Source organism: Nesoenas mayeri, assembly GCF_963082525.1.
Source record: "Nesoenas mayeri genome assembly, chromosome: 26".
NCBI classification, from domain to species: domain Eukaryota; kingdom Metazoa; phylum Chordata; class Aves; order Columbiformes; family Columbidae; genus Nesoenas; species Nesoenas mayeri.
This window is the reverse complement of record NC_137552.1, coordinates 2,293,700-2,308,576: the sequence shown is the minus strand read 5'-3', so window position 1 is coordinate 2,308,576 and position 14,877 is coordinate 2,293,700. Positions and strand designations below refer to the sequence as shown.

General features: G+C 46.6%; 1 protein-coding gene across 1 annotated transcript in view; it reads right to left on the bottom strand.

Moving 5' to 3' along the window:
• The window catches only part of GPATCH8 (G-patch domain containing 8), a 49,377-nt gene extending 35,666 nt beyond the window's left edge, over positions 1-13,711 (bottom strand). The window contains exon 1 of the mRNA XM_080359999.1: positions 13,609-13,711. Within this exon, the coding sequence (XP_080216125.1) occupies positions 13,609-13,653 (45 nt within the window). The 5' untranslated portion in view covers positions 13,654-13,711. The remainder of the gene's footprint in view (positions 1-13,608) is intronic.
• Positions 13,712-14,877: the final 1,166 nt, after the last annotated feature.

Below are 14,877 nucleotides of genomic sequence, written 5' to 3'. Positions count from 1 at the left end.
TCAAACAAACACCAAGCACCTGACGGGTTTGATTTGCATCCCCGCTCCGCAGGCACTTTGAGCAGAAACACCTCGAACCGCTGCCAAGAGCAACACGCTGTCATCTCCTCCCTTCTACCAACTTGCCCTTCTGCAAGAATTTTAATGAAAGCCAGCCCACCAAAGAGCAAATCAGAGTCGTAACGAAGTGCCTCAGAGTTTTACAAACCAGGCACCAGCCTCCAAAAATCCTCTGGAACGAGCGTTCATATCCAGTGATGCAAATCTGCAAAAGACCATCTTGACAAAATACCCTGTTGCCAAGAGAACGTGCTTTGATGCCGGTGGCCCGTCCATCATCTCCTGTCCGCGCCGTAATTCCCACTCCGCTCCCAGCGCTTTGCTTTCCCATGGCCTCTCCAAAGCGAATTTGGGGGTTGATGTGCAGGCAGCGATCGGCTCCGGCGCAGTGTTTTTGGATGGCCTTCAAGGAGCGAGCTGATGGCAAACCTACCGTGCGTATGTGGTCGTTGAGCTGCTTAAAATAAGCAATTCTTGGAGAGGGGTAATGTAAAGATTGTATATGTGTGTGTGCTGGGAAGTCAGGGAGCTGAGAGCAGGAAAAGTGCACAAAGGACGCAGCCCAGCGTCCCAAAAAACCAAATTAGCGCCCAGGAGAAAAAGCACTCAAGGATGCACACGCCGTTAATGAACGTGACGAGCGAAACCACACGCCTAAAATTTTGTATTTCAAATTAAACCTGTATAACATTGAGTTAACACTTCAAAGACTCTCAGCAAAAACAAAGACATCCTTCCCCGGCTCCGCATGCCACCACGTGATTTCCTGCCTGCAGATGGCTCGGAAAATGCCAACTGAATTACCTGGAGCTGGCAAAATACTTCTGCCCGCCAAGGCGGTTCAAGCGGTTTTTGCACAGGCGAGGGTCGGGTCCAGTTTGGGGCTTTATTACTCCATTTGTCTGGGCTTAAAAATGTCATTGTCTTCAAGAAACAGCCCAAGAAGGGCTGAACAGTCCCTGTGGCGCAGCCAAATGCAGCAAGTCAGGAAGGAAATAAAGTCACTCGCTCTAATGATCCCACTGTCATCCACCTTAATACATGGGGGGTTACTTTGGACATTGATCTATTTGGGGGGCTTATTTTAGATATTAATATTTTTGGGGGGGGGGGTACTTTAGATACTGATTTATTTGGGGGGGTACTTTGGATACTGATGTGTTTGGGGGGAGTTACTTTGGATACTGATGTGTTGGGGGGAGTTACTTTGGATACTGATGTGTTGGAGGGGGTTACTTTGGATACTGATGTGTTGGAGGGGGTTACTTTGGATACTGATGTGTTGGAGGGGGTTACTTTGGATACTGATGTGTTGGAGGGGGTTACTTTGGATACTGATGTGTTGGAGGGGGTTACTTTGGATACTGATGTGTTGGAGGGGGTTACTTTGGATACTGATGTGTTGGAGGGGGTTACTTTGGATACTGATGTGTTGGAGGGGGTTACTTTGGATACTGATGTATCTGGGGGGGGGGGGGTACTTTGGATACTGATGTATCTGGGGGTTTACTTTGGATACTGATATATTGGGGGGGTTTACTTTGGATACTGATATATGGGGGGGGTTACTTTGGATATTGATATATTGGGGGGGTTTACTTTGGATACTGATATATTGGGGGGGTTGACTTTGGATACTGATATATTGGGGGAGTTGACTTTGGATACTGATATATTGGGGGGGTTTACTTTGGATACTGATATATTGGGAAGGGGTTACTTTGGATATTGATATATTGGGGGGGTTTACTTTGGATACTGATATATGGGGGGGGTTACTTTGGATATTGATATATTGGGGGGGTTTACTTTGGATACTGATATATTGGGGGGGTTGACTTTGGATACTGATATATTGGGGGAGTTGACTTTGGATACTGATATATTGGGGGGGTTTACTTTGGATACTGATATATTGGGAAGGGGTTACTTTGGATATTGATATATTGGGGGGGTTTACTTTGGATACTGATATATTTGGATAGCTTATTTTAGATATTGATATATTTGGGGGGGTCACTTTGTATATTGATATATTTGGGGGTTTTACTTGATACATTTTGGGTTTTGTTATCCACTTTTTATCTACTTTGGGTTTATCGTTACTGGTTAATGGGCGTGGGGTCAGGTTGCTTGTTTTCACAAATAACGGCAATACTAATATTAGAGCTTTCAAAAGAGACAAGGTGCTTCCATCACCTGAATTCCCGGGTACACAAACATCACCCAAGCAGAGGGAAGAAGCCCCAGTAGGATGCTGAGAAAGTGCTCGCTGGATTAAAAAATGGATTGTTATAGACTTGATGACTTAAGGCATCAAACAAATCGATACTCATCATGGCGATGGTTCTTTCTGTATCAATACTTAAATGATAAAGCAAAACATTTCCTTCCAGCACAAAGCAGCTCACCCTGCAAAAAAACAAGAGGATGATCCAACAGTCATATCAAGGTCAAAGTTTTGAGTGTGTTCAGCTTGATGGTGCCTGATGAGCAAGGAGAAGAACTGGTCTCGGTTGTAGGGGCAGGACGAGCAGATCGCCAAGCGATGCTGAGACCCCGTGGTGATCACAGACCTGAGGAGCTGGAGGCGGCACAGTCTGTCCCTTCGCTTTATCTCATCCCTAAGGAACAAGTTTTGGGGAATTCCATCTGTTTTTCCTTCTTTTCCAGTCCTTCCACCTGGCACGTCACATGGGTCCATGTAACATTTCTGGTTTGCTGTGTCTTAAGTCAATGAATCAGAGGAACACAAAATGCTTTAACATTTCAGTCGAACAATTAATTAAACGCTAAGTGGTGAATCTATTGAGAATAAACTACATTTTTGGCAAACACAAACCGTAAGCAGAGACTGCATTTTAATGATTTGGATCTGTGTCTTCTGCAGACTTGAGGGATGTTTTCCTCTTCAGAGGAGACCTTGAAGTAATGAATTTAATCTCTCCAAAATGGATACCAGACCATAAAACAGCAGCTGCATTCAAAACCTATTTCCAAACATTCTTCCCTGTATGATTATCATAAAAATATAGTAAAACCCTGGCCTGGTTCACTGACAACAGTGTTTCCTCCTATTCCTGTAGATGAGGATTTTGGGGCTGAAGGTGGTTCCCTTCTCCCTCTGCCCCCTATATCAGGATTCCTCATTTCTGCTTTGCAAAACAAGCCGTGTTCCACTGTTTGCATCATTTTCTTGCAGATGCTGCCTCCATCCTAAAAGAGCAGAGCAAATAAGAGGCTTCCACTTAAGCATCATTTATTGCTATCACTTTGTGCCACAGCAAGTGCTCCAACGCTCGGTGCTTCACTACAAGCATCCTGAAATTCAATATATTTTAATACTTGGATGAGCAACAAGGAGAATCATTCAATATCTAAATGTTGCCTATTATACAGCACACACGCCATTTCATTTCCTTGTTGCATTCATCTCCAGGAGTAAATACGTTTGCGTCCTGTAATTTTTGGGGTGGTACCACCTGAATTTTGGCTCGTTACCCATTTTGGTTACTCACAGTCACACGTCTCCTCTCTCCTCCACTTTCCCATTGTTTGATCCTTGCGTGAAACTCCTCGCGCCTCAGAGCCCTCACACATTTAACCACCGAGTTATAAATACAGCCTTGAAAAATAAACTAACAAAAGCTGCCTCCGTGCGGGCTTTTATTCTCCCTTATTTGGGCTGTAAATACTTCAGAGCTCTGGCCCAATAAATGTCATTTTGGCTGAGATTAAATGTAGCAGCGTCACTGAATTTCCTGAATCAAGTCAAATTAAATACCTGAGGGGGAAAATACTGCTGTTTATTTCTCACTTATAAGGTCCCAAACATTGTAACAGACAGAGCCAGTCAGAATAATTAAAATAAAATTAAAAGCTTAATCACACTTTCATCCCAAAATCTTTACTGGCAAGAATTGTTGCCAATAAATGACTCAAGGCAAGTCCAATGAATTTTTGATTTAAGCTCATTTATCAGAGTAAGTTTAGTATCATAGAAGTAATTTTCGCCCCTCCACAAGGCACCTTTTCACGAAGGCGGGCAAAGATAAAGTACCTAACAACACACAGATATGATGAGGGGAGAAAAACAACCTTTTGAAAATACCTTTACAACTACAAGATGGAAGCAAAATATGCTCTGTCCTTCCCTCTCCCCCCTCCCCAATAGGGTGTATCCAAACCAGACACCAAATCACCTCCAGCATCAGCAGCACAAGGAGGAGAGAACGATGAGTCACTTTGAGGACTCCGAGGCAAAGACCTCCCTGGATATTAATTACTGGGCTGCTCTTTCCAATCTGTCCAAACACTGAGGATATTAAGATGTCAGCTTGCAGAATACATCCATATAGTGCCCATTCCTGACGGGAATTAGCGGTTTCTTTGATGCCCGGCCCTGAAGTTACCCATGTATTATTTCAGCAGAAGTAAATGCGGTGGTTTTACATTTCAGCGGTGAGGCCGAACCTCAAAACGCAGCGCCAGGCGACAAAGGAGCAGCATAAAGGAGCCGGGAAAGCCGTGGGTTTCTTTCAGAATGCTTCCATTCAGCTGTCCTTTCAGCTCCCGCTCAACAAGGGAGCTCAGTTCCACCAGTGTTATTATTAACACGAAAGAAGATGATGTAAACTACAAAAAACAAGTCGGATAGGAAGATTATAGAATGAGAATAACTGGGCAAAACGCTGCCTGGTTCACAAGTCATAGGGATGACGCCTTAAATGGTGCCAATGGAGTAAATTAAGAAAATAATCCAGCCTAAATCTCTATGCCTAAGAGCACTAAACAAGCCATGAGTGGGGAGGGAACACGCAGAATGCAGCTGCTGAGATGGCAAAGTAGAAACTTTCTATTTATAATATGTCCACACTGAATTTTAAGCTCAGCTTAGGAAGGCGCACAGAAACGCGTGTTCCTGTGGTGTTGCAGATAACAATCTGAAGGAAGCAATTTTGCGGAGAAGAGTCGCTCTGCTCACCATCGTTATTTGGCAGCGTGGTGATGATTGCTTAACCGCACTTGAAACGAGCACGCCGGGCTCCTCGCATCTTCAAAAACTCGTTTTGTGCTGGTAGAGTCTCAGGAAAAGCCTCAAAAAAAGCAACGTTTCTATTGCACTTTAGAAATTTTAAAACAGTCAAGCGGATCAGCACCACTTGTGTATATTCTATTCATCCATCAATTCAATCAATAAACCTTAAACTCCCAAAAATATTAAGTCAAGCCATTAAATTCAGGGTTGTTACCCACAAGTGTCACTTTAAAACACTTAACTAAGCCCAGTCCCCATTCCTAAAGCTCTGAGGGCGTCAGGCTGTAAACCAGCAGCACAGACACTGGGAATATCTAAAACGAGAAATGAGGAGCCACAAAAAAGGCCATTTTCTAGTGTAGATAAAGCCACAGCTTTTAAGACTGTTAAAGACTCAGTGATTCCAGAAGCAAATATCCTATTAAATTCAAAACTTTCTTTTTTTAAAGGAAGAGGTTGAGCAGTTCCGAGACCTTTAGGAGGACAACATCTGGAATCTTGTGTCCAGCTGTGGCCCCTCAGTTCCAGCAGGACAGGGAACTGCTGCAGAGAGTCCAGCGCAGCCACCAAGATGCTGCAGGGAGTGGAGCATCTCCCGTGTGAGGAAAGGCTGAGGGAGCTGGGGCTCTGGAGCTGGACAAGAGGACACTGAGGGGGGACTCATTCCTGGGGATCAAGATGGAAAGGGGCAGTGTCAGGAGGATGGAGCCAGGCTCTGCTGGTGACAACCAGGGACAGGACAAGGGGCAATGGGTGCAAACTGGAACACAGGAGGTTCCACTTAAAGATGAGAAGAAACTTGTTGGGGGTGAGGGTGGCAGAGCCTGGCCCAGGCTGCCCAGGGGGGTTGTGGAGTCTCCTTCTGTGCAGACATTCCAACCTGCCTGGACACCTTCCTGTGTAACCTCATCTGGGTGTTCCTGCTCCATGGGGGGATTGCACTGGATGAGCTTTCCAGGGCCCTTCCAATCCCTGACATTCTGGGATTCTGTGACAAGGCACCTCAACACCCATTGGCTTTTCCCAATGGCTCCCAGCACAGGGTGTTAAAACCAGATCCAGCTCACCACAACTAATCCACCACTTATTACACACAATCAAAACGTAGAGAGGCTTCGAGTTTCCCCACTCGATCCACACAAGACCCTGAGAGTCTCAGCCAGTAATTGATGCTGCCCTTTTAAGCCTGATGACTCCATAGGATGGAAGATCTCCAAAACGTAATTGATGCAGACAACCGTGGTGATGTCTAGAAATCCACCCAGAGGATTCAAAAACAACTCCAGCAAAGCATCGCTTGCTTGAATATTCATTACACACCCAGAAGAAAAGACATTTTTATAACCAATATGCACCTAGAAGATGATTCCATGCAACCCCACTCGCACTGGAAGGTTCCTTGGATAATTTTAAAGGCCGTGGGGTTTCTTAAAGCCATAAAAAGCAACACAACGCAACTTTGTGCTGGTACCTGGAAAGCCTTTTTAATGCTTCCAGAACAAAATCATCCTTTTTTCCTGTTGTTCCCTGCAGTGACTCTAAAGAAACAAAAATATAATAAAATCAGTTATCCTTTCCTAGCAACACAGAGGTAACACATTCACAAACAGCGTTTTCAGAGCCTTCCGCACGTTATAAATGGCTTTTCCAGTCCCTTTCCCGTAAATAAGCAATAAGTACGGACACTGCACATCTTCACACTCCCTGAAACAGCTTAATATTTACAGTCAACATCTTGTGAAAGCTGCAGCAGAACCTCATTGTAGGCAAACACACGCATCAATTATTTAGAGAGCACTTAAAGCGAAAATCCTCTCAAGTCAATACAACAAAAGCAATCACTTAAAATTTGGATACCAATTTAAATTGGCACCTCTTGAAAGAAGCACCTTGTAATTGCAGGTTGAGAAGCTGAGGGCACCTTGTTTACCAAACTAAAAGTTCATTTTGATGGCAAAACTCTAAGCGTTAAATCCAAAAACGCTGAGAAACAACACCCACTAGAACACATTCAATATTACTCATCGGTCAAGAGCTTAAAACCAGGAAAATGTGCACATAAATACCTCGTTAGAGCTGTGCAATTAAAAACATGTTCAACAGTCAGAGATAAGCAGCTCGTACAAGGAGCGGAAGCCAGCGCACATCCCCTTCACTCTGCCTTGCATACCTTGGCACCAAACGAGAACAATTTCATGTCTTATGGTTATTTATTACCTATGGTATAATTTATTTACTGCCACAAACTTCCAAGTTTGTGTAGTATGGTCTTTCTTCCTTTTCTTTTCCTTCTTAATACGCTGTTTAACTTTATAAAGGATTGTTTCTAAACCAAAACGCTACCGAAAACCTCACTCAGGAGCACGTTAACTGCATTCAAACTCATTCCACGACACTTGGCACCGTTCAACATCTTTATCAATGATCAGAGGGGGGGAAAAGCACAACCACCGACTGCGTTTGGGGCTCATGAAGCCCAACGAACAGTAAAATATAACGTGGGCAGTGTGTTTGTCCAGAGCAATCTGACCCGTTTAAAAGCGGGCTGAGCTCGCTAAGCAAAGTCTGTTTTCACAGAGCCCTGAGCAAACACACCTGCAGGCAGGAGAAATCCCAGTTAAAACCACTTCATGCAACACGGTAGCAAAAAGGATGAAAATACAGTCCCATCAACGAATGCTGAATAAGAATAAAGTAATAAAGAAGATGTTTATGTCTGTACATTATACTGATAGTCTACTCTAGACCCCACTAAGTGTTCTAGTCACAAATGTGGAAAATGAAGGTGCAGAAAACCATAACGACGCAAAGGGAAAGACAAAAGGTCCCGTGATAACTCAGTTAATTCAGAGATCAGAGCGTTAAGGTTCTCAAAAGAGTCTCAACTAAGACACAAATGTTATATACACCCTCACATCACAGAAGACAGTGCACTAATGTGCGCTTCGGCACAGCAGAGAAGGACATAAGAAACAACAGCTAGAACCTGAAAATATAGAAACCTAGGAGAAAAACAAAGGACAATACAGCCTTCAGTGGCCAAACTATCAGAACAAGCTATAAAGGAAAGTGTTTGTTATCATGATATTCTGTGGGCAAGTGTTAATTCCTGGACTCAAAACTGGGTCAAATGATGGAAACTGAAGGGTAAGCGATACCTGGATTTTAGAGCAGATATCCTAGGATCAACTTCTGGCTTCAAAACCGTGAATGGCTAAAGCCTCAAACGAATTAATCACTCGTGGAGCTGCTTGAAGGGGGAAAGTACAAAGAATTACTACGGGTTTAAAGAGAAAGAAAACATATGTCAAGTGAGGAAATGTTGGCTAATAACCATAATAGTGCTTTTTGCTGGGATGAACGCAGTGGGTGTTAGGAGAGGTTTGCGCTGTCTGGGAGGGGGTGACTCAGAAGAAGCTGCGATTTGGTTTGTGGAACTGCAGAATCGAGTGTTTCCTTCCCTATCTGGTTGCTCACGGCAATCGAGAACATCGCTGCGTGAGAAGTGACAAAACACAGAGCAGGGAGAAGTACAACCAAGGCAGGGAAGAAGGGCTATGTAAAATTAACTTACCACATGAGTTCCAAAAATTCATACTCAAGTGCAGATTCTCCTGTGATTTTCTAAAATTGGCTCTGATGCTATTTGATCTACTTCTTAATGCATTTTCCTTCCTCTTACAGGAAAAGAAACCCTCAAAATTCACAGTTCTGATGTCAACTGAGAGGTCAGCAAGTCTTGTCAAAGAGATAGAGCAGCGACCCTCCTGTGCTGTGCCCGTGCCAGATATTTAACATTAATCTAATGATAAACAAGGCTCTCCAAGCAATAATAATAGATTGTAGAAAATCTAAGATGAATGCTTAAGCAAGAAAAGGTGCCATTGAACGGGCTCCCTCCTGCTGCGCTCTCAACTACATTTGTCAAAGGCAAATTCACACACGAGGATCTTGTATCGGTTAGAAAGCCAGAATATCATAGCTACTCCAGTCCTATTCCTTCCTTCGCATCCATATGGTAACGTTTTCTTCTTCCAATTAGTAAAACTAGGTAAAAGATAATGACTTCATTTCCTTGCAGCACAGAGAAAAGCCATCAGCTTACTTTGCCACATAAGCCACAAGCAGCCAGGGCCGGCTGAAGGATGTAAAAATCAAACACCTTTGGCGTAGGCAGCACCTAAGACGTTAATTGAAGCCACCGACAACATGCGCTCGTTAAAAGGACGGGTTTTAAAACTCCACGCTGTCGGCCCAGGTGTCGGCTAAGCCGGACGGCCTAAGCTGCTTGGGAACAAACTTTATCCCTGACATTCTGCCAATTAAAGAGCATCAAATCCCCACGCCATGGGCACAGAGCAGCCATAACAGCGACGCGCTCAGTCAGCTCTTCAATCCTTTTGCGGGGGGAAAAACCAACCGATTTTCTTGGCATAAGCAAGAACTGAGGTTCAGACTGGCCACGTTTCAACCCAGTTTAGTAAACCAGGCATTTGTGCTCGGTGGAAGTGTTATTTGATTACACAGACTATACAACAAACTAAAAAAAAAAAACAAGAGACAGAACAGTTTGTGTTCCGTCTGGCTAATGATGCAAATAAGTGCAATGTACGTAGGAAGAGGAAATTATTGTACACATATACACATATGGCTCGTAATATTTCTGCTTCAACAATGGGAAGGAGAAAGATAGAGCAAGAAAACATTTTCGCAACATCTGTGAGTAACTGGGAGCTCCACTGGATTTCAGTGACATGGAGACATCCACAGCATTTTTTGAGTTCAGTAGAGTTAATCTAAAGAATAAGATTATTGCAATTACAAAAGTAACACTAAAAATACATTCACTTATTGCAGCAGCCTCGTGTATTCACACAGCTTTCAGCAATGCTTTTAAAATACTCCGTTAGCGTAGCTGACAGCTTCTGTTCGTAATTACTTGAAGTTCCAGCGGTTCACAAGGCTGTCTGGGCCGGGGGGAAGGCAGTCAGTCAAGGAGACGGCAGACAAGTGACAGATAACGTAGCACGATCTTTTACCCAAAGGACTAAACTTGTCAGCGGCCCACTCAAAAATAACCCTTCCTGTAATGGGAAAAGGAAAGAGGCTGGGATTTCTTTGGGGTAAGCCATCCAGCAGGCTTAACTGACAATTTCAGAGCCGAGAAAGAGGAAAGAAGATCAGGAATATCTGTCCTCCTTCAGTAATTCATTTCACTGACTAAAACCTGTGCTGCTCTGGTCGCTGGAGCTGCCCTCAAGTTCAGCACCTGCAAAATACAGTCACCACCAGGGGCTTTCCCTTCGGCTTTCTGAGGTTTGGGAACACACAACAAAAAGAGGATCTACGTACGCCCTTTGTGCGGCTTCTGAAGCTGCACAGCACAGCAGAAGCAAGACAATCCTATAAAAAAACCAACCCAAAGCCGCTTAATCACCTCACTGTGGCAACACCCCCAATGCCATTTGCTGCTCCTTTGGCAATTTCAACTTTCAAAGCATCCTTAGCTTTGAGGTTCCTCCCACCCCACCACAGAGAGGACTTGGAATAATGGTTTTGGAGTGCGTAATCTTTCTCCTCCCGCTCCACACCACGATCTTTATCCTGAGGGATATCTGACTTTTTATCCTTCTACTAGCACCTCTTTTCCACAGCGCTGCTTATAACCCCAGTGTAGTGTCTCCATCTCCTCAGCAGCTTTATACCCCTCACACCAATTCAGCTGCAGCTACGGGAAGGTCTCTCATCCCTCTTATTCCTCCAGTCCTCACTTGTCCCCTCTGCTCAACAATCCTTGTCCCCTCATCACCTTTTCACGCGCTTCACACCACTCATACCTTCTTTTTCTTGGCTGCTTCAGGTCCTTTCCTTCCCAAACCAATTTCCCATGTGTTTCCATTCCTGACTTCCCCGATGGCACCGCGGTTCCTTTAGTCAGGCGCAGCAAAGAACAGCTCTGGGTAGCTCTCACACCTTTAATCCACTTCTCCCCAGCATATCAGAAGCTCAGAAATCTGAATATCACCTCTGTTGACCCCATCTCTCCCCTGCTCAACTCACCCTCTGGCCAAACTAATCTTCCCATACCCAGAAGCTTTCAAGTTTCTTTCCCAAAAGAAGGCTGATAACAATAAAGACGACTCTAATATTTCTTTTTTCTAATCCAGACTCTCTTCCATTAGCCACATCACTAATCCCAAGGCATTTGCCTTTATTCCAAACAGCTAAAAGGTTCCTTTGACCCATACACTTTCTTCCTGACCTTTTGTTTCTCCTCCTCTCTCTCTCTCTCTCGGGTAACGTATCCTTCCACTCCACCGAGGAGATCACAAGTAGATCATCCAAGGACGAAACCCAAGGGATCTCTACATCCTCCCTCCCCCTTGCCGTGTCCATCCTCGCTTCAAGTCGCAGAATTTTAGAGCATCGTCTCCCTTTTGTCGTCCCCACTCGCGTCTCAAACTCGCAGTAACGTGGGGTCACGTTTGTAGTCATCCTGAATCAAAAGACAGAAATTTCACCTGCCGAAGCTCAGAATTAAAATTGCTAGAAATGCATTTTTAACACCGACAGAAACACTCCTACAAAGGAAGCCTACATACAAATTTGTGACTTCACACTAACCGTCTTATTTTTGTCATCGTTTCTGAGACCAGTATTTTAGACAGATGATCAAAAGCTGTGTAGATTGTTACCAACGGTCACAACTGCCCTGCAAACTCAGCATAGGGAGCCAGGTCCTTTATTCCATACCCATGTTATGTCTCAAGTGACCTCCATATAAATCAAGAGATAAAAAGTTAAAAATCTCCGAAAAGGATTTTGATGAAGAAGGAAAACTAAGGTTCAAAAAGCCAACATACTCCAGAAAAACTGTTGGGCCCTGCCTGCCTATCATCAGTTATTTGTAGCTCATCGTGGTCATAACGAAACACTTTTTCCCAGGGGACCGATTCTCCTTTTCCCTCAACGGAAGGGTTTGCACACAAAATAAAATGTCTTCTCACCGGCAGATTTGCAGAGAGAAAAGAAAGAAGTTACCCTACTATAAAAACAAACCCTAACTTCTTTATTGCTCTAGTCCATGGAAAAGATAATGAAAGGCTGATATTAGGCACAGATAAAGTCCCAATTAAAAACAGTGCCCTTTCTTTAAGTCAAGAGAAAACAGGGTTGTGACCGGGTTCTTGTTTCCGAGCACGCTCGGCAGCTTTTAAGATTTCAGCATCGGGTAATGGAGCCCGGTTTCCTCCCTGACATCACTACACATTCTCCCCGCATGACCAGAGCAATGACACAGTAACAGGTTTTACTGCTACAATTATTTTTCTTGCAAAGGGACAACAAGGAAATGGAGCAAAAAGCACATGTGAACAAGTTCTGCAACACGCGACTTGAGAGTTTACTGCTTTCTTGGGTACATCCCGCAGTCCTCGACTTGTCTTAGGTTCCCTGTCACCAGAAACGTCTTTTCAAACCCCAGATCTGGCTCCCTCCACTTCCTGAAACAGGAACTTCAAACCCTAATCAGACCATTTCACTATTAATTACAACTTGGTCCTTCATTTAAGGAAACAAACGATGCAAACCAGCCCGTGTGTTGGGCTGCGTTAGGAAGCCAAAGCTACAGTCCACAGATAAAATAAGGTAAATAGTGCAGACAACCACGCCGATACGTATACTTTCATGTATTTCTAACACAGTTTAATACTGACTTACAAAGCGTATATCCCGTCAAACATCCCAAAGGAACAACACAAATGAATTACTACTGGATGTCCTAACACCACTGGACCTTGATGCTACATGAAGTCGAGTTACGCAAGCTCCGCAACTATAAAAAAAACCTCCTAGATTTTCAGATGAAAAGCAGGAGTTCGGGTGAAAAGGACAATTCCAACTTGGGGCTCACACAAAGCTCATGAAAAGCTCTTTCCCGAGCCGCGTTTATTCATATTCTCGCTCCTTTTGTTTTTCTTTCTAAACCTCGAGACTCTGGGGCTGAAGTCAGAAAACAAAATGTCATTGTTTAGGCTTAATGAGTCAACGTTAATTTTCCCATTGTTTATTTAAATCCCCTCTAAAGCAGCAACAGCGGCGCTAATTACGGCGAAATACTAATGTTTTGTTGCGGGTAAGGGGGGGTACGAGAAGGAAAAGGCGTTTTCCACAAGGGGGGTCGCTGGCATATGCCGAGGGGCAGGTGAACAGGGCTGCCGCTCCGGCCTCGCACACCGTAAAAAATTAAAATAAATTAAATTAAATTAAACCGCCGCTTTTGCGAGGGTTCCCTCAGCTTGGGGAACCGCCGCCGTTCCGACCCCCCCTCCCCGGGTCACCTTGACAGCCCCGAACCCCCCGCTCCACTCTTTGTGTCGTTACCGCCGCGGGGCCCGCGCACAAAGCCCCGGGGTGTGTGGGGGGAGACGAGCGGCCCGCCCCGGCCTGAGGGCGCTCGGCCGCCCCGGGATACACTGAGGGCCCGCCCGGCCCCGCGGCGCGGCCGTTACCTGGAAGTCCCTGTCCTCGTTGAAGCGGGAGAACCTGTCCGCCATTTTGCGCCGCCGCCTCGCTCGGCCCGGCCCGGCCCGGCCCCGCTCAGCCCGCGCTCCGGCCGCCTCCCCTCAGCGCCGCCCCCGCCGCGCCGGGGGGAGCTCCGCGCATGCGCGGCGGGACAGGTCACATGCGCGGCGCGGAGGCGCTCTCAAGAGCCGGGAGAGCGGAGGGCGGCAGGTACCGGCAGTCACACCGTTAAGGCTCCGCCACACCGGACCTTCCCTCCCGCCCCCCCGCGGAGCTCCGCGGTGGTTTGGAACGGAGCACGCACAACGCATGCGCCACGCCCCGCCTGCGTGCGCACCGCGGGTACGGGCGCCACGCCCCGGTGTCCCGTTCTGCGCGTGCGCAGAGTCGTTCGGGCGGCGAGGATTCGACCCCGGGTGACAGGGGGTCCCGCTTCAGCCTTCCCGCCCCTCCCAGCCCAAACCAATGGGGCTGCCCTCGCCTCTTGAGTGATGGCGATGCGAGCCAATAGGAGCACGGCTCGCCGGCGCCCTCTGGCGTGCGTCGCGGGTCGCGCTGGCAGCTGAGGGGGGGCGTGCCCAGAGTCTCCTCAGCGGGGCCGAGCAGACGCGGGCAAAGGGGCAGCGCAGCGCTCCGGGTGATGGGGACGGGCCCTGGGCCAGCTCTGGTGCTGGTAGGTGGCGCCTGGGGCCAGCCCTGATGTTGATGATGGCGCCTGGGGCTAGCCCTGATGTTGATGATGGCGCCTGGTGCCCGGGGACAGGCCTAAGGAGCCCAGAGTAAAGTCTGAGCTGGGCCTTGGTGCTCAGAGCCAACCCTGAGGTGAAGCACGGTGCTCGGGGCCAGGCAGAACCATGCTGGTAGCCAGGCTGCAGGGGCCTTTCTTCAGCTCTGTGTGCCAGGTCCATGTACGTGCTGGCAGAGAAGCGGCCCCTCAGGCCCGTACACGCCATGCGATGCCTGGGGTCTCCATCTCGCCCGCGGCAGCTGAAGCCCAGCTCTGCCATCCACCCCCACAGCTGTTACCAGCTGTCTCTGAGCGGGGCAGCGTGTGTTGCTGTCTCTCTGCTGTCCCTAACAGCAGGACAGCCAGATTCCATCTGTTGTTCCATTCATTCCTTCTCTTTCTCTCCCCAGAAGCCTCACTGCCTGGATCCCGCTTGCGTGCTGCCCTCTGCCGCCTTGTGGAGGCGGGGGGAGGAGAGAGGAGTTCAGAAACAGGCCTGTCTGGAGCATGTTCACCAGACCGTGTCTTT